The sequence below is a fragment of the Clinocottus analis genome, unplaced genomic scaffold (genome assembly GCF_023055335.1).
Source record: "Clinocottus analis isolate CAN_PGR_092001 unplaced genomic scaffold, fCliAna1.0.p SCAF_7, whole genome shotgun sequence".
Lineage (NCBI taxonomy): Eukaryota > Metazoa > Chordata > Actinopteri > Perciformes > Cottidae > Clinocottus > Clinocottus analis.
The window spans coordinates 15335493-15361733 of record NW_027176229.1 but is presented as its reverse complement, the minus strand read 5'-3'; the positions used below and the strand labels follow the sequence as shown (position 1 = coordinate 15361733).

The 26241-nt window shown below is 39.8% G+C and overlaps 2 protein-coding genes across 2 annotated transcripts; one reads left to right on the top strand and one right to left on the bottom strand.

Annotated features, from left to right (window-relative positions):
- Positions 1-136: 136 nt before the first annotated feature.
- Positions 137-18851, bottom strand: LOC137804957 (ceramide transfer protein-like). The gene is made up of 18 exons (XM_068604501.1): positions 18161-18851; positions 17805-17939; positions 15126-15242; positions 10219-10326; positions 9824-9962; positions 8611-8694; positions 8305-8462; positions 5948-6040; positions 5735-5821; positions 5431-5523; positions 5103-5180; positions 4314-4409; positions 3874-4006; positions 3717-3787; positions 3478-3606; positions 3085-3214; positions 1917-2052; positions 137-1729 (listed from the first exon to the last, which is right to left on the bottom strand). The coding sequence occupies exons 1-17, from the start codon at positions 18248-18250 to the stop codon at positions 1925-1927; spliced, it is 1869 nt and encodes a 622-aa protein (XP_068460602.1). The 5' UTR covers positions 18251-18851; the 3' UTR covers positions 137-1729; positions 1917-1924.
- A 706-nt stretch (positions 18852-19557) lies between these two features.
- On the top strand, positions 19558-26216 carry polk (polymerase (DNA directed) kappa). The gene is made up of 15 exons (XM_068605143.1): positions 19558-19688; positions 19856-20000; positions 20243-20362; positions 20498-20650; positions 21100-21231; positions 21368-21518; positions 21691-21906; positions 22159-22283; positions 22512-22678; positions 22769-22801; positions 22927-23023; positions 23785-23956; positions 24116-25111; positions 25587-25635; positions 25736-26216. The coding sequence occupies exons 2-15, from the start codon at positions 19872-19874 to the stop codon at positions 25830-25832; spliced, it is 2637 nt and encodes an 878-aa protein (XP_068461244.1). The 5' UTR covers positions 19558-19688; positions 19856-19871; the 3' UTR covers positions 25833-26216.
- Positions 26217-26241: the final 25 nt, after the last annotated feature.

Sequence of the window (26241 nt, the reverse complement as noted above, 5' to 3'; positions counted from 1 at the left end):
CTGTTCAGCTACTTTAGCTTCTAAAGAAGGCTTCTCTAATCCCAAAATTCAAAAGCTTCATCTATATCATATATGCGCACACACCAACACACACACAGTACTTGTATAACAATTTTAATTTACAGAACATTGTCATTTAGTGCAAATAATAACACTTCTGATGTACAACTTGGAAATATACAAAGTGTGTAGATTACTGACAAAATATCAAAATTAAAAACACTGGAGGCATTCTTAAACTGACATTGCTCATAGATATAGCTCTTGTAATCATCAGAAAAACAATTATCCAGACCCTTTCCAACCTCTGACCCCTTGGACCAAAAATCTGATGGTGAATTTTTCAACCATGCAGATCTACTGATTGCAAAACTCCCAACCTATGATAACATCAACCATTGATGTAAATTTACATCTTGTGGTAAGATGACGTGAAATGCTGACCCTTCCCCCCTTCCCAACTTCATTTTAGTAAAGATAAATGCACATCTGGTGGCTGTACAGTAAAGATATCCAGGATTTGTAGTATACGTCCTGGTGTCTTAAGGCTTTCTTGGGGTAGTTTATCAGTCAAAGGGCAGGAAGCCACTGCACTGTAGTGTGGCATGTGAAATGTAATGTTAGAATAGTCTTGGGTATAGATGATATTCTACTCAACATTTTATAATTTTACCTTATCCTTACAATAGCAGCGGGTCTAATTAACAAACCTTTAATTTTTTCTGCCTCATCAAGGTCATCAAAGTGGTGAAAAACTAATAATGGGATACAACATGTATACTCGTCTCTCAATGAGAGGAACCTGTACATCAGACACTATGGCTGGCCATCTGTCAGAAACCGTATTACACAGATACTCACTTACAATAGGCCACAATTTAGCATCTATAGACGGCAGTCAACTCCATTGTTGACATACAATTTTTGATTATCACTATCACCCGTGACTAAAATATTGCCCAACATGACTTTAGACTTAGCGAATGCTCTTTAGATTCCACTCCAGGTTTCCATAGACCATTACTGTCACCAAATTCAAGCATTTTTAACAGTCAATTCACATTTCTCACATTGGTAAACTAACTGAAAACGGTATTCGGTTTTCTCTGTACAATACATTGTGTCCCTGGTGCTCCCCGAAGGCTACTTTATAACAATATAGAAATATAAAGATTTCAAAGCTTTAGGCTCTGGCCCCCATCAAACTGCAAAGAGAGTCATCACTAGACAGACGGGAAAAGGCAAAAAAAGAGGCGTTAATGTACCACACCTTATCAATGCTTTTCCTGTCCATATTACTTTCTTCTCTCATAGTAGTAATTTTAGCAGCAGCAAAACAAGTAGCTGTAATACTAGTGATTAAAGTGAACCCAGAAAAGTCAAAAAGTATGTAATCATAAGAAATGTACAAAAGAATTTACAAAAAAAGCAAATAATTGGTAACAACAATTCAAAAAAACACTTAGGAAACGCTTAAATTTACATACAAATGTACCAATGACCAACAAATGGTGTTCAGCCATGTTCATGTGGCTGGGATGTCAACTACTGATGGATTAAAGCCGTAAAACCAGTCTCTTCTACAGGCAGGTGTCCTGTGGGACATCCTGAATGATATAGTGTCCTGAATGTAGTAGTTGGACGAGACATTCTAGTTGACAGGTGAAGGAGTCATGTAGTCATTGAGAGCCGATTGAACGATGTCTCTCCAGTGGAGGCCTTCCCAAGCCTGGAACAAAAAGGGAGATGACATCTACAGTACATCCCAAAAATGAACAGAACTGAATGAGAGTCTGTACATGAGCTGTGATGGATTAAGCGCCACTCAAGAGATATCTGCTCCGTGTAATATGTGTTTTACAGATCAGTTTAGTTGATCTTCTAGTTATAAAAGAAGATGTTTGGGTTACAGTTACCTTTATGTTCAGAAGAGGATGGGCTTTCCAGCTGTTTTATCTTGGACGTAGGAGGTGAAACGTTTGAGGAACTTTGGATACTCTCTCTTGGCCACGGCTCTGAGGACTGAGGCTGGAGCCCAACCTCCTGGGTTTACTGGAGCCACATGGAGGGAAATGGTCAGGAAACTGTATATGTTCTAGTAGTCATAACCTCACAGTGTGCACATGAGTGAAGGTTCATTTGAACCCAAACCATGGTACTTTATTAAACCTAACATAGTAAGTTCGTTACCTAAACCTAATGAGATTTGCACTGAAGGCACACTTCTCCTATGTGCTAGCAGCATACATATGCAGTACATAATCAGAGGTCTGGAGTGCCCCCTAGTGGTAATATAGTTTTTCCCATGACCTGCTCAGAGTCTCTATTGCAGTGCTGCTTTATGTCACAATAAACTTACAGGAAGACAGGGGCAGTGCAGGTCTAGCACACAGTCTAACGATGTGAGGTTATTCTGAATTATTTGAGAAAAACAAAGTAATACAAACAATACCAAGTCAGCAGTATCATACTCAGCGTCATTCATAAAACAAATATTTAATCAGTAATAAGAGATTTCTACTATGGATCCATATACACTATAGACTCATCCCACCCTTATGTGACTTGCAGCTATTTCTTGACGGTGATGACAGTCGCTCACGTCTCAGTAAGTCAACAAAAGCATACACACGGCAAATTTTACAAGTAACAACATTCAAGCCGTATTTATTTAGTCTGTTGTGACAGTTGAGGTCCTGAGGACTTTTCTAGTCCTGGTTTTAGGCCATTATTAACAGAAACAATCAATTTTACCAGTTTGCCAGTACATGAATATCAAATCTTGTGTTAAATGATATCATTAATGCTTTCTTTCATTTCTCCCCTGAAGTTTTAGATAATTTGTTGGATTACTGTTAGTATAGATTATCTGTAGATAAGAATTAACAGTTTGACCCAAACTGATCAGGTGACAGCTCAACACTTCCTTCTGGCATTTACAGTAGGATGTTAATGTTGAGGCACTTGTATATAAAATAAAGTGAGAATGATGATGATGGAAAGGCTTTATTCAGATGGTTGCTGATCTTGCCTTGGGCATTTTCACTGAGATCAAAACCCTCTGAGGCTGGAAAAGGTACTTACCATTGGCAACGTAGGTGATCTTACAAAGGATGTTGTCTCTGCTGATCTCTTTATCACCCTCTGGTGGGCTGACCAAGGTTTGGCAGATCATAGCAACGTCGATTTTGGCACGAACGCACCGGTTTGTGGGCTGGAAGTAAAATAAAATGTAAATAAAAACAAACTCCAAGCTGCCACAAATCCCATCGGCTAATTTGAATGCGGTTAAGGGGTCTAAAACTATTCTTTCTACCAATTGCACATGAAGGAAACCCCCTATAACATTGTCTTGCTTGACACTACATTTGACATATGCTGTAATGAATCAAAAATATTTTGTATCTACTATTAGATGCCTGATTCACCACACTCACTCATTGCATGATAGTGACAGGTGTAATGTAGTAATCTTACCAGGGCATTGTCGTGGTCCACAGAGAAATTGCAGACCAGCCACGTGTCGGGATCATTTTCATTTGTTGCCAAGATCTTCCTGATGGCTGACAGGTAGAGTACATCTCTCTGAGAGGCCGGCCACACTCTCTGAAACACAACCACATGCATTCAGCTGGAAATCAAATAAACTGCAGAGTATTACAGATCAAACGAGTTTCAGCTTAAATCTAAAAACACCTAGAAATGAGTGAATTCACCTTGTGCGTCTGGTAAACAATCACAGCATTATCAGAGACCGTTTCCACAACGTTGAAATTTTCAATGGTGGCTGAGGAAAGGAGAGAGAGTTTGGTCAGGTCATGACATCGAAACAGAGCAAGTCAAAAATGATGACTTCTGAAGTAGTGAACATACTTTCCCAGTCCAGTCGGACGGCCGTGTCCCAGAAGAAGTGGCAGACCTCGTGCCCGGTCACCCCCTTCACAGAATGTGTAGCTTTAAGAGGATCCAGCACAATACCGTTCTCCTCTACTTCTCTCCTATACACCTGTTTCACAAAGTGCAGCGCGTGAGACAGAACAAATGGAAAGTCATATTATCACTATAAACATTCTCAACCTCAGTATGAAACATATCTCGAAGGATCCTCTTGATTCTACTGACTGATAACATAAGACACTCTTTCCTTAAATTTAAGTATTTGTGTGGCTCTTACCCTCTCCTGCCAGCTGTTCAATTTGTGATCAATGCGTCAACTACAACTATAGTAGCTTTGCAAAAATGTATGAGATTTAAATATTCAGATAGGAATCAAGGGAAATGATTCATAAAAAGCTTCTCTCCTCTGTACTCACCTTCATCTCTCCTTCTTCTATTACAAGCTGCCAGTTGGCATCGCCGCCTACATCCTGAAGAGAGTAGGTCATATGATTCTGCACCATCTCCTCCACCTATAAAATGGACAGGTGATTATTAAATGAATATGTTAGTCAGTGTTTTACTGTTCTTTACCTCTGTATCTGAGGACATGCTTCGAAACAGGGCATAGTTTGGGGAGAAGGAGAATGCATTGTGTTAGATCTGCTTCGCTCAAGTTTATTGTTATGGTCTTGAGCAATTAACACTCCTCACTCCAGTGCAGTTATCATATTTTAGGTTTTGATAACATTGCCGGGGGCAAACAGTAAAACTTTGCCCCTTTCAGAGTCTGAGAAATTCTTGAAACAAATACATTAACCACTGAACTGTAAGCAAATAGAAACACAGCACTTGAACCTGCTTAGGGATGTTATCCAACATCCTTACAATGCATTACTTTACAGTCAGTCTGGATTCATGCCTACTGATGCTGTGGAAGCCAGAGGGATAGGAAGGGAGAAAGTGGAAATGAAGCGTTTTCACTAGATTTCATGCAGTATTACATTAATGTTTTTTTTTATCAGCGGTGAGACGACTGTGCTGTCATGGAGACAGCCTGTCGGTCCCTCTAGGAACATCACTGTGTTTATGGTCTTAGTGAATCATAAAATACTTTAAAGACTTTTGTGCACAGAAAATGTTTGTGAAATCATGAGACTTGTTAGTAGACAGTTCTCATGCATTGCCCTGTAGACACAGATGCTCACTGTAACCAAATACAGTACCTTAGCGCTGAATCTGTGAATGTCATCTGAAGCACTGACTAGCTCAACAGAAGACAAGGAAGAAGAATGGCTATGGGGCTGTGCAGCAATGAGGAAGAATGAAAGAGAAAGGAATAAAAAACCAAATAGAAAGAAGCATCCGGCAGCAGTCCAAAGAATATAATCACGTCCTGTTCAAGTAGTATTTCATATTACAGGTAACACTGGTTGTAAGAGGACTAAGCTTCAGAGACATTGCAAACAGTAGCACCCACCAGTTATTAATTAATACAAAAGCAGAATGGAAATAATATGTACATTAAAGAGATATAGGACATTTGTTGAGCACCTTGGTGGCAAATCGGTGTGTACCAATGGTGGAGTAGGCGTCTCCCGGAGGAACTGGAGTTAGTCGTGGTATTCTGACCTTTTCTGATTGACACTGAGGGACAGAGAGAAGGAAAATTGGAGGAGAGTGAAGATAAAAAAGATACAACAGAGAAAGGCCACATGTGTAATGTTTGTGTGTGTAACTGTGCTTCGGTTTATTTGCTTTGTTTAAAAGAGAGATAGATGAGGAAGAGAGGGCAAGGAGATCTCCAATGTGTCTTCCAAACTAAAGGTCTAATTGTTCAAAACATCTTCCATCAGACCTGCTCCTCTATCTTGTCTTGACGGTCCAGTGCAGCTTCTACCGCATCGAAGAACTCATCCTCGTTGATCAGACTGTTAGGCCCCTCCTGTGAAAAACAAATGTTGTCAGCAACACAAGAACCCTGTGAGGACAGCTGGCAATATGTGCAGAAAGATAAAAAATGCATGGGATAAAGTTAAGAAAATCTTTCAATGTGTTTCTCTTGTCTTGCCTCGTAATCTGGGCCTCCGTAGTGTGACTTTTTCTTCAGTTCATTCATAGCAGACTTGTAGGCATCTTCTACCCTCCTCCTCTTCTCTAGCTCCTGGACACAGAAAGAGCAGTGTAGTTGAAATTATCAGTTGACTAACACTCATACAATTTTGGCCACTAATCAATAAGCTTATTTAAAAAGGCAGAGCATTAAAATCACACAAAAACAAAACTTCAAATCTTGTGTATACAGGAGATGTGTTCACAAGTTTCTTGGAAATAAGTCACTAAAAATGAAAAAGCACAAAAAAGTCGACTCTTAGTTGACTTGGACCACATGACTGATTAGTTGATTATTTATTACAGTTGTTAATGCAAATCAACCAAACAATAAATAACCCGGGACTCATGTAAATAGAAACGCCAATTACAACTCCGAATTAAAAAGAGATCAGTTAATCCTCTAATTTAGACAAAATCAGGAATTCAGCAAAAAAACATCTCACCCGCAGTGACAATGCTCCTTTATCAGATCTCAGTTGATAAAGAGTTGCGAAAAAAGAGGAAGAAAAGAGAGGTCTGACGCTCACAACACATCGGGCAAACTGAACACATCATTCAGCTGTTTGTGCTCTCAAACAGGTTTTACCTAATGTCTCGTTCCTTGCAAGAGATGAATCAACACACTTCACCCAAGTGAACTAGAAACAACAGGCAACAACAGGCCACTGCTTTGCATTGAAGAACTGAAAGATTGGGATATCTGTTTTCTCACCATCTATTACTTAAAAGCATTGAATCATAGCAAATCAGCCTACGGATTCGGTCTCTCTGTGATATCAAGTTCATCCAAACAAAATATAATGAATTATGTAGACTTATCTCAGCCCAATAAGCTGTTCATATTCCAGACACGCTGCAATAAGAGATAGCAAGTAAACTAAATTAATTATTATTAAAAGTACAATGAAAACAAAAGTGCGCTCTCAAAGGTACTTTAATTGGAGGGAAATTAGACTCAAAGAGACATTGAAACCAGACAAAATGCACTGGAAGTGGTGGATATATAACACTTGCCACAAACTCAATAGGTGATCCAGCAGCATGTAGACAATAGACAGAGACCTACTTTAAAGAAGAGGCTGCAAGTCTGTAGAGGTATCCATCTCTGTTTCTGGTATTTGAGCTGCTCTGTCCTCCTTTGTAGCGAAGGCTTCCACAAACTGCACCATGAATACTTAGCAGTCATTTTTTTTAAATCCTCGCAGGCGTGTCTTGTTCCTTTGAGAGTGTAATATGAAGGTTTTCTATTTCCCGACTCCACATTGGCAGCTAAACTTCACACATTTAACCAAACACAGATAAGATTGAGGTAGTTTCACCCGAGCAGTCCAACCAACTGAAAGCACTTTCCTGCTTTGTAGGTTTTAGGGTTGGGCAGCATGTTTTCACACACAAAAAACTGGTTTGACAACATCAGCTGAGCTGGACCCGGATGTATGATGTGCTCTAGAAAACATTCCTCTATAGACAATGCCGGCTCTCTAGATGAGACACAAATCAATGAATGGAAGATTGTTACGAGAACTTCATTCACAACCAAAAACGATACGATCAAATAACAAAAGGATTAAAGCTCATTATGGGCAACAGGCATATTGCACATTTGTGCAATCTGCGGTAAGTAAGTCTGACTATTTTGAAATGTAAATGTTCATTGAGTTAAAACGATTAATGTTACAATAGATTTAGCTGGTTTTCAGTAACGACCTGTAAATGTGTTGTATCCAGTTAAAAAAAATGGCAGTTAACCTTTTTTACACAAGTTTTGAATGCTGATTAAGCACTGTTTCTTTAAATCATAATGCAAAGTTATCAGCTGTGAAATATATTCTTAAAAAGTCACCATAAAAGAGGCTTAACATTTACTACAAAAGATCATTGATCGAGCATTTAAACACAAATATATTTACAAATTAACTTAAAGATTTAGAACAAAAGGCTAATATTAGAAAATCTGAAAGACATCCAAGGGAATCGCCTAACCTATTCATTCATACATCTATGTATTAAAGACAGCTAATGGATTATATAGAAATCAATATCAGAGCTAACTCTATTAAATCACCTTCTAGCCTTTCCAAAACAACTACTTTTTGTATCATAAGTTTTTTCATCAACTTCACCATAACCATAAATAGTTGACTGTTCTAACATTCCACAACCATTACTTGACATTAGGACAGCAGATAGCAATATCTCCTCAGTTTACGTCACTTCCCAGCAGCAGTGACTGTTGACACACCTACTCAGGAAAATGTGCATTAGTCACATCACACTTAACACACTGAGTGACATTCATGTGAAAGACTGCACCTTGTCCACTCTCTTTTGCCAGCTGTCTTCTCGTTTGACCATCAGTTCGATACAGTGGGACAAGGTAGAGAGGATGCCTGCTGTGGTGGCCTTGAAGGTGATGGCCTCACCCTTGAAGTCTATTCCATTCATACCTTTGGGACTGGCAGGGGAAAACACTGGCACAGACAAAACCAAAGAAATAACTCAGTATGACAGGTGCCTTGTCATTTGATTAGCTTTTCACATTAAAGTGAATCAGTCATTTCAAAGCCACACATTTCACAGATATTCTCAAATAAATCAATAATCTGAAAGTAAACTCACATTTCTCTTTGCTGCCATTGTTGTTGTGGTTGTGTTCACCATCGGGTCTTGCAGTCATAGGAAAGTCTTCTTCGTTCTCCTCTACTACAAGTAAGAAAGCAACGTTTAAGATGCATCTACTATCTCTCTGTCCAGTTAACCAAACTATAAAATTGCATACATACCTCAACCGAGAATTCCATAAAGCTGATTGAGTATAGTTAAATATTGTGAAGTTACTACTCTTTCTTAATTGTACAATTGTTGAAGAAGCAATAGGACATTTCTAGCAAAAGCTTTATCGCAATTAAACTACATGTTTGATTAACCTGGACTTGAGAATACGTTCAATATCAAAGTGATTTTGAAAGCTACAGAAAGCCTCTGACTAAGGGATTAAACAACCCACAGAATGCCATATAAGTGTATTGATTTTTGTTTCCTTTCTCAATGGGTCTTACCAACCACTCTCCTTCAACTATCATACTGCATGAGCAAGCAGAGCTCCATCAAGGAAATATTTGAATTCACAGTAAACATCAAAATTCCTTTTTGACATGACCACGCTGCTCTAAATATCCCATTTTCTTTAGCCAAAACTATATTATACAATCTTCTTAAAAACTGGCTGCCGGACAAACAGCTGGCTACACATTTACCGGTAAGTCGAGCCAGCTACTTTGTTCAAATAATCTTGATAAAAAATAATTATGATTTTCTATGCGTAAACATATTTTCATCAATTCGAAAGGCAAATATGATGATAGAGAAAGTGTCCTGCCTGCCCCTCCACATGGTAAGTTTGTCTGTTTCACAACACTAAATTTCAGTTTAAAATGTTGTAAAATGTTTTGTATTTTTGTGCCATTGACTAATCATGCAAACTAATTTCAGATACCCCAAATTGTGTTTCACACAATTAAAACGTGGTGCAATTTCCTGCAAAAACATATATGATCAACTGGGCTTTAAATGTTTTTCCATATCATATATTTTTTCCTTGGTTTATATTTTGGTTATCCTGTCAGTGAACTGTCCATTGGCATGGAAGTATATTAATATAAAAAAGGGGAGAGGAAAAATGTCACCCAAAATTATTAATAACTATCTACAGACTGTGTGGGATAAAATGCTTAAGACTCATTTTACTTTACAGTCATTCACTTTACAAAAAGAGGCCAACACAAAAAGTGCATTCATGCCAACTAAATAGTGTATTTATGCCACAGGTTACCTCGGTCTCTCTGAAATTCATCTTTGGAGACAACATCAGCACAGGAGTCAAAGTATTTCTGCAGGGTGTCCACTTGTCTGCACAGAATGTCCCGGAAGGTTTCCATTTCTGATAGTTTCTCACGCAACCGGTGCCCCTTCTGAGCAGAGAGAACGAGAAGTAAAGAGACATAGTTCTCTTGTTTTAACCACAAGGCAAGATCATCATGAAAAAACATTTGACAACTGAGAAAAGAAAGAAGAACAGATATCGTGGCTTGGCTTTAGGTATCTTCAGAAGGGGATTTAATAAATATAGCTAAAGTTTAAATGTGTATTGATGGAAAAACTTCAGCGAGGGACTGAGAATTTGACATGATCCGACAATGCCAAACATCTTCAGACTCATGTTTTTACCTTAAAGGAGGATGTGGATGTGGCAGACAAGGCACTGGCTGCTGAGGTAAGGGACAACATGGAGCCATGACGCCTGAGACTGGTTTCCGAACCATAACCAGACTCAGCCTGAAATCCACAAGGAGGGATTGAAAAGAAAAAGTAGAGTATGATATGGATGATAAAAAAGAAGGAAAACAGAGGGAACAGAAGATCAGTATGTGCACAAAACCCATTAAACAATTGACATTAATTTAAAAAAAGTCTGCTTCTACTAAAATAACAAGACAGAGACAGAGAAAGGGGGAAGTTACATTCTAGTAGTCAAAAGCACCGAGTGATGCCGAGCCCGACCAAAGCCAGGCCTGAACCTACACAGATAAACAAACAGGTCTACTCGCTGGGTTGATGAATGTGACTGATACTAGGGGGTCGATGAACAATGAAAAATACATTACACCAAGAGTGGCAACATCCAGGCTTGATTGCGACTTTCTGGCCAAAAATATTGTTGACCTATTTGACATGCAGTGCACCATCTCATTAGGCCTCATTAGGAAAGGAGGGAGTGGCAGTGACTGCATTTGTTTCATTGATCAGCCAATTTATGATGACTGGGCAATCCATCCGATGTGTCAGAATGTTATTATACATAGTGCACGCACACCCAGACAATCCAAACAAAGAAAAATATTATTGTTTATCCCACATGCAGCTGTTAACTACTATCCAGTATATTAGAGCGAGACAGCAACTTCATGACCCAATATTAGTCCCATACTAAAATGCATACATTTACTCAACCGGTAGAAACAGTACTGTGGCGCGAGTGCAACAAGCCAAAGTCTGAAATTATTTTATGTACGAGTCAGGATCTTAACATGCTTGTGGTATTTTTTATGCTTGACAACAGTGAGCAAACTAGAGAGAGAGCACCCCTATATTCCTAGCTAGAGGAGCTTTTATATTAACATTTAAAACATGGCGACAGACAGAGAGATGTTACGCTGAATATTGGTGAACAGATAGAGAAAGGCAGACTGTTCAGGAACAAGCCAACGGATAATAAAGTAAATATTTGCTGTTAAAAGGGTATGTTTACATTATTACAATCCCGTAATTGCTGTGGTAGTAGTAATAATAATTATTGTAATCCTACTAGATATTTATTTAATCCAGCACCCATTCTACTAGTCACTAGATCTCTCCCTCTCTCCCCCTCCCCCTCTCTCTCTCCCTCTCTCCCTCCCTCCCTGATTAAAGATGATTATTAAAGGCACTATGGTACAATTAAAGACTGCCTTTAGTGCTGCTCAACCTGGTGAATCAGGTTAGTGTAAAGAGAGACTATATGTATAGATATTTGCAACACACGGAGAGTCTTATGTCAAAGTGTTACATACTGGTCATTGCAGAAAAGAACAAAAGTAAAGCAATTAAGCTCCTAGTAATTAGCTCAGTATTACTATAAACTATGTGTCTTGCTTATACACATAAATCCCTTAAAGAAACAGACAGCATTTCTATAAATTAACATCGGACTAAAAAATGTCCTTTCAACAATCTGTGACAACTCTTAAAGACTTGTGCACCTGCTAAGCTGCATGACAGCCACGCAAATCAAACACCCACCTAATCACAACACATGAAATGTCATCTTGTACCCACAGCTTCGTGACGGTAATGAGATGAGTGTACAGTAACTTAGTAAGTGATGATGGCAACCACCGAGTACTTCTTCACATCTGAGTTTACTGCCGTTTGGTAAATTACCTGACATTGAAAAAGCTGGTAACCCAGAACATAGCCATGCAGCATTAGCTCAATTTCCAAAAATAAAAAAAGAGTAGTGACTGATATCTTTTAATGTCTGACATGCAATTTACTTCACATACTAACTATAGACTTTAGTGATGAGTGACAGTAAGCCAACCATGCCGACATGCTATATTAGCCTACCATTCGACCGTTCCAACACCCAAAGCAGAGCAGAACACTGCTGCAGTCCCGACGGCTTGCTGGCCCCAACATGGCCCAGACGCTGCCTCAACACTCCCACTGTTCTGACAATTCAGAGGCTTAAATCCAGTATTCCAGCTTATCTGGACACACCTCATTGAGGAACAAAAATGAAGAGGAGGAGGGGAGGAAGAAAAGCCATACAGGCTCAGCTTAGCTTGTCAAATAAAAGAAAGCAGCTGTCGGAGCGGGAGAGGAAAAAGTCATTTTCTCCGTAGCAGTCAGAGGAGTGGCAGACACCCGGTGCTCCATGAAGCAGAAGAGACAAACTGAGGCAAAAGGACGAGTCTTCAAAATTGCCAGCAGAGCGAAGCAGGTCTTCCGCAGGAACACGCGTGGATTCAAAGACACACACAGACATGCTCTCCACTCTTGCTGCCTACACATATCAACAGACCACACACCAGGATATGTGAAACCTTTTCATTGTGTCCATCTTTATGTCCAGCATCTATCACTGAGCAACCAAACACGTGTTTGCATGTAAGAGACGCGAGAGAAGGAAACCAAAAAAAAAGGCTGCATGTATATATGTATGAGATAGAGAGAGAGAGAGAGAGAGAGAGAGAGAGAGAGAGAGAGAGAGAGAGAGAGAGAGAGAGAGAGAGAGAGAGAGAGAGACAGAGAGAGAGACAGAGAGAGAGACAGAGAGAGAGCGATATCCAGAGCTGGCTGTGTAATAAACCACTTAAGTACCAACTGGGTGGGTGTGTGAAGCAGCCTCTTGTGCATTATGAGAGAGAGTGGGAGGCAGGGAAGAACATTTGTCTGGATCGTCTGCATAATCTACCTGACTCTTCTTTCATCCTTTCTGATTTATTGATACATCTTGGTAAAGTCTGATCTCAGCCAATACTCTTCAGACTGCGCTAGCAACCAGCCTGATTAAGTGGTGGCACAAGTACAAATAAATACAGGGTATTTCCCCCATTTCACCCCTCTGAAGCTGACAGAATGGAACAGTCTTCTCAATATGATTGAGAGTTTTATGTGTGTCTCTTGATTTTTGTTGTTGTAAAAAAACAAATGCATTATTCATCACGAGATGCACTTAATGTCCCTACACTTAGCACAACTTTTTCCAGAATCAACACAAAAACACATAAAAACACAAATGGCCTTGCAAACAAAGCTGTACATTTTGTAATATAGATATGCTTATACAAGTGGCTTAAACAACACATTTAAAAGCAGAATTAATTAGCTCTTCGACCCACATTAAAGCACAATTATAGTTATGAGATACTGACAAATTAAGCGCGAGTATATAAATTGCCCAAAGAAATGTAACCATTAATGAGTAGTTAATTGTTGCACTTTATTAGTAGATACCAGCATGAAGCTAAATACTTAATAGTTCAGGCAGGAAGTTTTATATTTTAATCACTAGTAGGAACAAACATGGACTAATATTTAAAAACAACATCTTTGAAACAGATGCAACAAAAAGGGCTTAGTGCGTGTAAGTGTGCTCTTTGTTTGTCATTGGTCATATTTGGAGCACTGGGAATGGAAAAGAATACTAAAAATACAATATTAATATTTTCATAACAAAAAAACAAGAACATGGTTGCAATAGTGAACTCTGAATGCAACTTCTTCTTTGTCAAGTTGGGAGCAGTGCAGACACACTCACCTATAACAATGTTGCAGGTAGAGCTGCATTAAGCTGACTGAGGTTACTGTAGGTCACAATCCAGACATAACCCTGAAATACTCTCACAGCGTCGTTAATGGACTGGAAACCGGCAGTCACTCACACTCAATTGCCAACACTCAGTAGCACTAACAATACCATCCACTGCACCATTTTAGTGGAGAATCAGGCTTGATGAGCATTCACAGGATACTGATTTTTTTAAATTTACTTGTTTTAAAATGTGGTACATCTTTGGTAGTTTCTCAACTACAGTGTTTTGATGTGGCAAATACACTTGCATTATATCTTTATCTCACACACACACACACACACACACACACACACACACACACACACACACACACACACTCGATAATACAGATAACACACAAATCTTTGCCAAAGTTCACAGTACAAACTTACTGATTGATATTACCCAAGATGATATACTGTCTAAGCAACACAATGAGAAGAGCATACTTACGCAAACTCAACTATTATTAGCTAGTTTTGAACAGATCACAGCATTATGTGATTTGATCAAATTCAAGGAGCTCTTCTCTTATGAGCCATGATGACATAAATAGTGTGCTTCAAACACTTTCCTTAAATTTATGGTAACTTTTGCAGAGTGAGTAGCTGCCTGGTATTTGATAACAGGGGATACCCCCACCACTACACCTCACTCCACAGATTCTTCACATTCCCAGGGTGAAGGGCTGTGTGTGTGTGTGTGTGTGTGTGTGTGTGTGTGTGTGTGTGTGTGTGTGTGTGTGTGTACATGTATATATGTGTGTGTGTGTGTGTGTGTGTGTGTGTGTGTGTGTCCGTCCGTCTGAAGCCCTGTGCTGCCACACCCAGCTCACTGAACAAAACAGATAACTCCTTGTCTGTTCTGAAAAAAGCCTGACTTAAATACTTGGAAAATGGGAATAACACTATGTTTTTAGCAGATGATTTGCTAAGCCAAAACATGATTTAGTAATCATTACTGCCTAAGGAACTGACAAAATTGAATGAGACATTTGTTCTTATTCTGTACAAATATCAACAGGTTTTGTTTTTTTAATCCTTAAAAACAAAAGCGACTGGATTCAGGCAATCTAAGTATCTGTCGTATGAATTATTATATCAGGATAAATCAGCTGACTTGCTTGCAGGTAGGCAAAATTCCCATAATAACTGTATCATATGAGAAACAAACCAAGGTGTAAGGCAGCGAAAAAGATCCCAAAAATTGTTCAAAGAAAGAGAAACCTGTTCCACTCACCTTGTGCAGCTCTATTGACTCGATCCACTGGAGTCTGTGCTCAGGATCTTCAGCTCTGAGGTACCAAACACTGTCGTTCACACTGATGTCAATACGACACTCGTCAAACTCATGAGGCTGTAAAGAGAAAGGAGAGGGCTCATGAGCATGAGTCATGTCAGAAAACACTATCACCAAAACCAAATATCTATATTTCAATACCATAATACAAAAACTCAACTTTTTCCCCTAGTTCAATTAAATGATCAAAGAAATAGAACAAAAATCCCACTATAATATTTGTATTATAGTCCAATGTTCATTGTTTATAGTCCAATGTTTATTGTTAGTGTTGTTGTTGTTACATGTTGAGCATCTTCTGCCAGGAAAATTCCTTGTTTGTGCAAACACACTTGGCAATAAATGGTTCTGATTCTGTACAGTCTGTTTATGACACAGGCTGACTAGTGATGACACATTCTGGACACACATGGATTCAATCAGTCACAGAAAAGCCTCTGCCAAACAATAAACGGGATTTTTAATTAGGAACTGATGTCTTATGTCTGCAGGCGCAACCCTAAACGACCGGAGCAGAACTGTGCAAAAACAGATAGTCTTTCAGCATGACTCTGCCTGAACCTGGGTCAACATAACTTTTCCTACTAATATGAGGCAAAATCTTTCAACTGTTTCATTTCCTCATCCTACACTGCAACACACTTGCCTCAAACAACTGACCGCCTTTGGCACCCAAACACGTGCACTAAAGAATTCCTGTTTCCTCTGAGATTGGAATTTGACCACTGCCCTTAGCTGAGGACATATCTGCTCTACAAAGATTCCTAATAAGAAATAAGACAGTCGACATGACTGTCCTTCACATATTTCTAATTTGTAGGACCAAGACTACATCCTCTGTCAGCTGACATAACCTCATGTTGTCTAAGTTTAATTAGATTTCCTCAATGACGCTCATGTGCTTGTTTAGTCGAACAGCAGCAACATGAACTCTGAACACGGCCTGCATAACTTTATAACATATAACTTATGCACCATTGTATTCACACTTTAACACTAAGTCACAGAAAACATCGGAACCAAATGTTTTCCTTAGAGACAGGTGTGATGTGAAATGCCCTCCAGTTTCTAAATTTCACGAAAAGGAGGATCGTGCAATTGCAAGTGCATCCAGGCTGGATGCCAATACTGGTTAGAAAAATACAGTCTATCTTACTGTGCTGTATCAGACACAGCCCATAAACCTCTGCTTTACAACCCCGTTTATAACTCCACCTTGAACAATCTCTTTCTACTTGCATAAGCACTGCTGAATATCCCTGCTGCACTGGCTCGTTCCCCTGTATAGGACTGTAGCATCTTCACTGTTAGAAAAGAGGAGGTTATCGGTCAAACACTAATAATCTCCTCCCAAAAGGGACATCTAAGATTCAAGCTTTTTCCTATATGAGCTGCCTCTAAGATGGTGTGTGTGCAAACATACTTGTAAATGAATCAAAATATAAATAATATAATTATTTAGATGTGTTTACTCTGTACAACAACATGTAAGTGACAGGAAAACATCAATGTATTGACAAGAGGTTGAACTGATGGCCTTTTGCTGCACATTTAAAATCTGTATGAGGACAGTCTGGTGTGACTGCAGCTACACAGTGTGTAACAGACTGATATTAGGCAACAAGAGAAGCAGAGGCTTGTTTCTGCATTCCTGAGTGCTCATACCACAATCTCCATAGACAGCACTGGCTTTATTTAGGAAGAAGGGAAAGGCAGCAAGAGGTGACCGTGTGGGTCAGGGTCACACTACCCTAATTATAAGGGAGCATGTGTAATTAAATTGTGTACACTCTTAGTTAGCCTTCTATAAACACAATTACAAATCACTATGAATGTCTTGTGGAGTTCTATTCAGGTCTGCACTAACACAATAATTGTCATAATGCTCACTCAAGCGAGTAGAGGAAACTAACTGTAACCTTTCATGTTGTGGTTAAAATCCCGTTTTGAGTCTTATAATCACATTGCACAAATCACAGTAAAACCATGTGATTGGCCTATCTCTGTACTTGGTGCTGGTATGCTCAGAGAGACCAGTGAATATTTAACCAGGGTGTGAGACTTCTACTTATCTCACCAACATGATGCCCGCACCGGGACTGTACAGGTTGATATCGACAGTAGTATAAGCTTACATTTGAACCATTAGGAAGACCAATTTCAGGTAGCCGGTGTTATAACTGCCATGGTGGATGGTATGATTTATTTTAACAATTTACCTTTGCAGGATTAATTAATTATCTATCTATCAATCTATCTATTTATGACATCTCAAATGACTGATGGAGCAAGAATGCCTTTGTCTGCTGGTCTACAGGTCCCTACCAATGTAATCCTAATAGCAGACTAATAACCAGTTAATGTTTACCTTTCTATCTTTGAGCAACAATGAATTAAAGTTCAACTCCATGCTAATGACAGGGACAGACGGGATAAAACATTAAAACATTCAAGAGAAGCAACCCAACTCCAAGAGCACTGTTGCAGAAAATGAGGCCTTTCACAGTCCCCCGTCTTACGAGGTCGTATTCCCTGACTTGTTGGACAGGTGCTAAACTCATCCTGCTTTCTATCTTTGCAAAAGACAGTAGCAGTATATAGACCATGGCATGTACTTACTGTGATAACAGCCTTGCTGAGGCACAGGGACCCCCTGCAGCCGTATTCCCGTTCATCCTCCGACTTGTAGTAGCTCAAAGTGTTGTTTTTCAACACGACCCATCGGTCCTGCCATCCGTGTATGTAATTTGTCCACTGTAAACACGCAGGAGTAAAGTTACAAGACAAACAGCAAGCGAAACTATGCAGTCAATAGATGTGTAAAATGTATGCGCAGGGATTAATTCAACTGTAGCTGCTCACTAGTAATGTTCCCTAAGCTTTTCAGACTAGTTGAGTTCAGTGTGTGATTAAGATAACTGGACTATAGGTTATTTTGTAGCATTTAACATTCAAATTGGTTCACCTAACGTTACCTTGCTTAAAACGCCACCGAGCTCCACATGCTGCCCGGATTCCGGGTCCACATCCTCATCCGAACCGGATGATGAACTCTTCTCGGACATTTAAATCCCAAAAGAAAACGTGAACTTGATCGTAATGAGAGCACCACGTCCCTGGATGTGTACGTGAGCTGCGGGTTAGTTTTAAATTCAAACGCGTCACAGCCAAACCTGCTGACAGCTTCTTTAGAGTAAGCTTAACGACAGTTAAATACCGTTATCTAGGCAATAACAGAGTGGATTAAACGTCACATGAACGGCGTAACTTATCCTCGGTTGGTGGACAGACTTGTCCCTGGCAGGCTTGTTTTTTTGCAAGCTGCTCTGAGATGACAGCTGTGCCTCAACTTCTCCGTTTTGCCGGCTTTGTTTTGAAACTGACTAAGAATACAAACGTGACTAGCTAGTTAGCGTTAGCTGTCAAAGGACGCAACTAGCTTAGCTTACGTTAACTGAACTAGCACGTTGTGGCTGTTCTCGTTAGCTTTCTTAGCTGGAGTCGATAAGCTTTCAAAAGAGTGACCTATAAGGAAGAGCTCCGCGTGAACGCAGTGCCTCAACTTCAAACTACAACTGACGAGCAACGGTCTGTGTCGCTGCTGTAGTTCCGCAGTTTAGTTAGCATTGCAATAGCGGAGGACTGACTAGCTGGTTGGGGGAGGAGCTGCAGCCACGCTTTACTGTGTACCTTACTGAGTGGGGTCAAGTTAGAGGGTGACACCGGAAATTGCACACATTCACTTTCAAATTAAAAACATGTTTTTTGTCATAGAGATTGCAGCGCAACATAAACCGTGCCAAAATGAATTGCACAGGGGCGGAGGGTGGGGGGGCAAGATTACTTCCATTGACAATGGATTCCTCCAATATGAATGTATTATGAAAAAGTTGTATTTTGGCGAAATTAAAATTCGCCATATATTTTATTTTCATTTGATGAGTTATAAGGGAATTGATCAGCAAGAAAACCTTTTGAAATTTTGTTTCGTAAACTAATTTTGGCGGCGGATGTTTCAAACAAACAAGGCTACTCGAACAATAATTTATGCTTTGGTTGACCTCGCCCCAGTGGGTCTTGATCTTCAAATCAGAAAACTCAATTTAGAAAAACTAAAATTAATTCCAGACATAAGGTCTAAAAGGATAACTTCATCTGGTCCATGAGGGAAAAACAACTAATTTTCATTATCTTCAACTTGAAAGGAAGCACATGAATAACATTTGTACTGTGTGATAACAATGTGACTCTTTTTAGACGATATCGAAGAATGTGGAGCCATTTAATGTTAACGTAGTAGTAAAGGGTGACTATGTAAAGGTTATCGTACAGCCTGGTTTTCATAGCGCAATGTGATCTCTTTACTGAATTTAAAGGCTTACGCCCCGCCCATTCCGGTGATGACGCGTGTACGCGGAAGTTCTGCCAAAATCGTCGTCGTTTTCAAAACATGTCCAGGCATCAACGTCAGACGGCTTCAGTGTGATAATTCTGATTGTAAAGGTTAGTATCCGAATTACTGTTGATATTCTGAATTATTTAGAAAATGTACAAACATAATGGAATACACAGCTACGATATCTTAGAGGTCTGTCAACTAACTTTAGAACAGAGTTGAGGTCGTATATATTGGAACATACTGTCAAAAAACCCGACTGTTGTCCTATTAGGGATTCATTTTACAGGATGGAGAATGGGATGGCATCCACCAAAGGTCAAGGCTTCCTCTCCAGGATGGCCCTCAATGACAACAAGGCTGGTATGGAGGGTCTTGACAGGGACAAGATCAACAAAATCATCATGGAGTCATCCAAGGTAGACTAACAACTCAAATAAATTTGTTTTTGTAATGCTGTATGGCATACAAAGAATTTCCCATACAAATGAATCTGAGCAAAGATAGCGGATGTGTGACACCATGAAATGTGAGGTCCAGTTTTACTGGCTGTGTCCAGCCTTGTGTGAAAGTCCCTGTGTAATCCAAAAATAGATATTGCTAGCTCTTTATGATAGATGTGCTGCAGAATCTGTAACTCTTGATTTTCATTTCCCGCCAGGGATCGAGGTTTTATGAGAATGAGCTGAAGAAAGAGCAGCAAGTGAACCACCGCATCGAGAAAATGATGCTCCAAAAGGCACAGATCACAGAACAACAGCTAAAGAAAGCACAAGCTCAGGTAAAACTTGAAAGTATGTTGGTATTAGGTCATTCAAAAAAGCATGTGCAGACACATTTGATGTGTTAGGAATTGAAAAGGCTGCAATCTAAATATCACACCACTTAAGTGTTCTTCATTACATTTTTTTTATAGGTGGAGAGAATGGCCACCGAGCTTGAAAGGAGTCGTGATCTCAGCCGTGTGATTGTACACGTAGACATGGATGCATTCTATGCTGCTGTGGAGATGAGAGACTGTCCTGAGCTCAAGGACAAGCCTATGGCTGTAGGATCCATGAGCATGCTGGTGGGTTAAAATATGGAAAAATATACACAATTTGGCAGTAATTTCTTAGAAAATTAAATTGAATAATGACGCACACTTTAACCAAAGAAAGACAGGATGGGAATAAAACAAAAGTAATAGAACATTTTATGTTACTGTTCACACAGTACACTTTTCTGTTATACAATTAATCACTAACCTTTATCAAACAAATGCAGCCTGTTTTATATATTCATGACGTCATCATTGTAAATCTCCTAACCATGATCCTCACAACTCAAAACTGCATTTTCACAAATCACAATAAAGGAATAAGTCTTCGTATGTGTATTTTAAAAAGTAATTAATAAATGACTATACTTTACTTGTTACTAAACAAGCATGGCTATTTAAACCACTGCCGATGTTTTAAGAATTACTTCAAAACAAATTTCAAATGTTTAATTTAGATCTCATCCTTTCTCTTGCAGTCAACATCTAACTACCATGCCAGGAAGTATGGGGTTCGAGCTGCAATGCCTGGGTTCATTGCAAAGAAACTCTGCCCCAACTTAGTTATTGTTCCAACCAACTTTGCCAAATACAGAGCTGTGAGTAATGAGGTAAGATTGTTGGCAAAGCACACACACAACAATATGAATACGCCTTGAAACTTGCATGAAAACAAATGCTATGTGACTATTTTGTGGCCCTTTGCTTCAACCAACAGGTGCTCATGAATTTGTATCCCTCTGTTAGATCCGGGAGGTTTTTGCAGACTATGACCCTCACTTCCAGCCGATGAGCCTGGATGAAGCTTATCTGGATTTTACAGACCACCTGGAGCAGAGACAGAGCTGGCCAGAATCGTCTCGTACACATCGCTTCCGCGCCAGCAGCACCGCTACAGGCAGGACTTAATTATACAGAAATGTAGAGTGATCATATGCTGTGATGGGTTGTTTTGTTGTAACTGCAACTTTTGGCACATGTACTGTATGCATAATATGACAGGGAACACTATTCCATGATCAAAGTTTCTTACACTAGAATCCATCAGGTTATTGTTCTTTTCTGTAAAGGTGAAGAGCAGATTGAGCTTCCCCAGGTGGCAAAGGAAGAAGACCTCTCTCCAGTCCTGTTTGAAGACAGCCCGAACACCTCTCTCTGCTTGTTTGACTCTGAAGGAGTCACTGCTACTGCTAGTGCGTTTGAGGTGTTTGGCACGTCTCTGGATGAGGCTGTAAGAGAGATGCGCTTCCGCATTGAGCAGAAGACCATGCTGACTGCCAGTGCAGGTAAGCGAAAGTGATTAATAAAATACTAACCCTTTCCGTCACATTGTATTGCTATTGTTAAACATTTTCCCGTTTGATTTTCACGGGAGGATTTTAACAAGTATTCAACGAAAGTTATTTGTTGTCTTCCCTCTCTCTCTTTCCCACTTTCTGAATGAAACCATAAATTCCACAATTATATAAAAGTATAATTCATTCTTTACAAATACAAACTGCTCAACAATAATAACAAAATTCTATTTACTTTTCTAGGAATTGCTCCAAATACGATGCTTGCCAAGGTTTGCAGTGACAAGAACAAGCCCAACGGCCAATACAGACTCCCCTCCACTAGAGAGGCAGTCATGGACTTTGTCCAGAATCTCCCAGTTCGCAAAGTACGGCACATATGGCTCAAACAAAACCATGTACATAGAGTCTCGGAGTAGATTTGATGAATAATTTTGGAAAGATTTTCGAACACAATTATGTGTTTTTGTAATATTAAAGATGAGGTGTAAAATGACTGATGATGTACTGCATAAAAAGGAACAGTGGATGGATGAATGAAAGAAGATCATTAATATTTAAAGACTGTAAAACATGTGTTTGTGTATCCTCTCCAGGTGTCTGGCATCGGGAAAGTGAGTGAGAAGATGCTGAATGCTCTTGGCGTCAGTAGCTGTTCTCATCTTGGCCAGCAGATGGAGTTGCTGTCGTTGTTGTTCTCAGAGACGGCCTGGCATCATCTCATGCATGTTTCCTTGGGTCTGGGCTCCACATCTATACCTAGGTACTTCACTGTCTGTTTGATAAAACTCAACACAATTGATTAAGAAAGAACACAATCCAGCCAATGCTCACTGTCTTTGCTTTTATACAGACATGAAGAAAGGAAAAGCATAAGCACAGAAAGGTATGGTTTTAATGACACATAGATTGACAATGACACCACTGATTTAAAAAAAATAAAATAAAATTGTGTGCATCCTCTCATCGCTCTCTCTCTCATTTCCTCTTTGTCCCACTTTATCTTTACAGGACATTCAAAGAACTGAGTAATGTTGAGGAGCAGTTGTCTTTTTGCCGGGAGCTCTGTGAAGACTTAGCAGAAGACATAAAGAAAGAAGGTCTAAAGGTAATGAATGAGGGTTCTTTTTTTCAATTTTGCAACCTGACCATACCTCTGTGCATATCTTATAAAGAAGTGAGTTGTCTTGGTCACATATATGCCTACCTGTCCTGGTTACATCAACACTACATGGGGCACTGTATACTGTGTTGAGACATTGCTTGGATGGATTTTGCCTTAAAATCCCATGTGATTGTCTCAGACTGAGCAAATAGAAGCAAAATAAAACAAGCACTGGGGATATCTGCACAGAAACAGACACCACATAAATGGATCAAGAGAAAGGGGTAATATCAGAAAAAATAACAACTAAAAATGTTTTCTTATTCTCGGCCTCACGAGAATTCCCCTTACTCCAGACAGAATCTCATACAATTACCTCAACCTGTTCATTTCTTTGCGAATCAATAGACAAAAGTCTGGTTGGCTCGACACAACCATCACCCCCCTGCCTGGGCCCTGATGTGGCCTTGATAGCTGGAGGAAATAGAGGGCCATTAAGGAGACCGGGCTACTATCAGCCTTGGAAATGTCTCCCTCGGAGATGATCACATTACTAAGAAAGCGCTTTGTGGTGTTTTACTCACAAAATGCATTCTGACAAGTGATAAGACAGAGTACACAGATATCTATTTGTCATGTATGGCCTGTCCACAGGGTCATTAATTATGCTTATAATTAATAGGTTGTTTGACAGCAGACATAAATAACCATAACCGAGTTCCCCGATATGATTTCAACTGTGTATTTTCGTCATTTTCCTTCAGGGTAAAACGGTAACACTGAAGCTGAAGAACGTGAACTTTGAGGTAAAAACCAGGGCGCTGACGCTGCCGTATGCTGTTACTACAGTGGATGAGATTTTTGCTGTTGCTAAGGACCTACTGAAAACGGAAATCGACAATGAAAGCCCCCAGCTACTCAGATTGAGACTCATGGGTAATTAAATAGAGCAATATATATATAACTTGCATATAAATTATTATAACTACCTTGAAATAAATCTAAATGATCCGTAACACACTGCATTTGGAACTAAAAACACAGTTGGCATTCATTTTAAAGTTTTCCCTCGATGATTTGTTTTTCTCCTCGTAGGTGTTAGAATCTCCGCCTTTGACAGTTTGGATGATAAAAAGCCTCTGCAGAGGAGCATCGTTGGCTTTCTACAGCCAGGCAAGACAAACTCTAGTGGCTCTTCCCAAGGGACGAATCAAAAACTTGAGAAAAAGTGTCTCTCCAATAACTCCTTCGAAACTGGGCCGCTTGCTTGTCTTGCCCTTGCACAGAAGTGCCAGAGACAAGAGGACGTACCCAAGGGGAGTAAGCAGAGGGGGTTCAAGGAGGGTCAGACGAGTGAGGAACCCAAACAGTCTTTCTTCCAAAGGGCTCATGCCAAACGACTGCAACTCCATGCAGCAAATGCAACCATACAAAAGGAAGTGCATGGGGTTAATGGTTCTGTGACGACTTCCACAGCCACATGGGCTGAAAAGGGTGTTGAGTCGTCAACAGAAGCACATAAGACTGACTCTACGGCCTCAAATCCCACAGAAAATGACTTTGTTCCCCACGTCGAGGCCCATGCATCCACATCAGGCTGTGGTGGCACAGTGTCAGAGAGCCTCACCTGTCCAGTGTGTTTCAGGCAGGTGGAGACCACTGATTTGAATGTCTTCAACACACATATAGACCAGTGTCTCAGTGATGCCTCTAGAAATCCAAGCCAATGCACAGTTTCTGATACCGAGTCAGACATGGACCAGGAGAAGGGCCAGAAAGAGTGTGAAGAGTTTGAGTCGAACAGAGTTGATCCTCAAGAAGACCAACACAACTTGGAAAACGATTCTCCTCAAACGGTTTTGCTGATCGATGCTGACAATACAACGGGAACCATGCGACCGCCTCAGTCATGTAATGAAAAAGGCCGCGTCCTTATCTGCCCAGTATGTCAGATGACGCAGGCTAGTGAGGACCTCACTATCTTCAACCACCACGTTGACCTATGCCTGAACCAGGAGGTCCTACATAAGCTGGAGGAGCAGACATCATCTTACATAAATCCAACTTCAGTTATAAATAGCAAAGCCATAGGTGAGTGTGTGTACTATATTTAGTTTGGCCCCTTGGGGGCAGCAGAAATTAATTGTGAGCAATACCGTAGTGGCACCTTTGCTTATTCAAACATACAGCAGTCTCAGTGCAACATGAGCCTTTAATTGGAGTGTGATGACTTACTCTAGCTCGATCTATTTGGGAGGATGTCAGTGTTATCTATTAACAGTGACAATGTGTGAAAAGTTTGTATCGATTCCCACTGAGAAAAGACTTCTCATTTCGGCCACTTAGGCTTCCTTTGCCTTGAAAATAGCTAAATCACTTTCTCACCTTTTCATTTTCCACAATGAACTGCACCCCGGTTTTCTCTTCAATAAGCCTGCCTCAGAAGTTGCATTGTCTAGATCCCTGAAGAGTTGCTACAACTGTGTACCTCCTTGGTGGATGTGATTTGTGTTGTCAGAGTGTTTTGTTTTTTTCTATGTTCATGAGTGTCCATTTCTGTTCACAGACACAAGCCGTCTCCTGCCGATGCAAACAAGTAAAGGCAAAACCAAAAGGTGAAACTGCTTGATTACAGACTGTTGCTGCTCATTGTCTCCTAATATTCCATGTAAAGTACTGTTGGTAAAGTAGCATGTTTCTTTTAATGACTTTCAGACGGGACTCGCCTTCCTCTCCTCCTTCTAAAAAGGCTAAATGCCATGGGTCTCACAACACCATTGACAAGTTCTTCAGGTCATGCACAAAGAACTGAGAACATTTTCTTCAGGAAATAGAAAACACCACACTCCTTCTGCTCAAATGATTTAAAGCCATATGAAAAATGATCCCCTCAGAAATCTGTAATTTATATAGTATTTCCACAATGTATGCCTTGTTTGTTTTTATTATTTAAGGTGTACACGAGATGGGTAATTAAAGATTACAACAGACAAACTCTGTTCTGGCAAACTAATGGAAATATGTACGCTAGTTTTATTACCTGTCATAAGGGTCATAAGGGTATTTATGTATTACACTGCACTGAGGTGCCTGCCTATGAGTTTTTAAATTAATCTTCGTTCATTTATTTTATTTTTCCTGTAATATAGAGTTGTATTTATTATTTTTCCAATGATATAATTGTGTATGTTTAATAATGAAGATAAGAGAATCCTTCTATC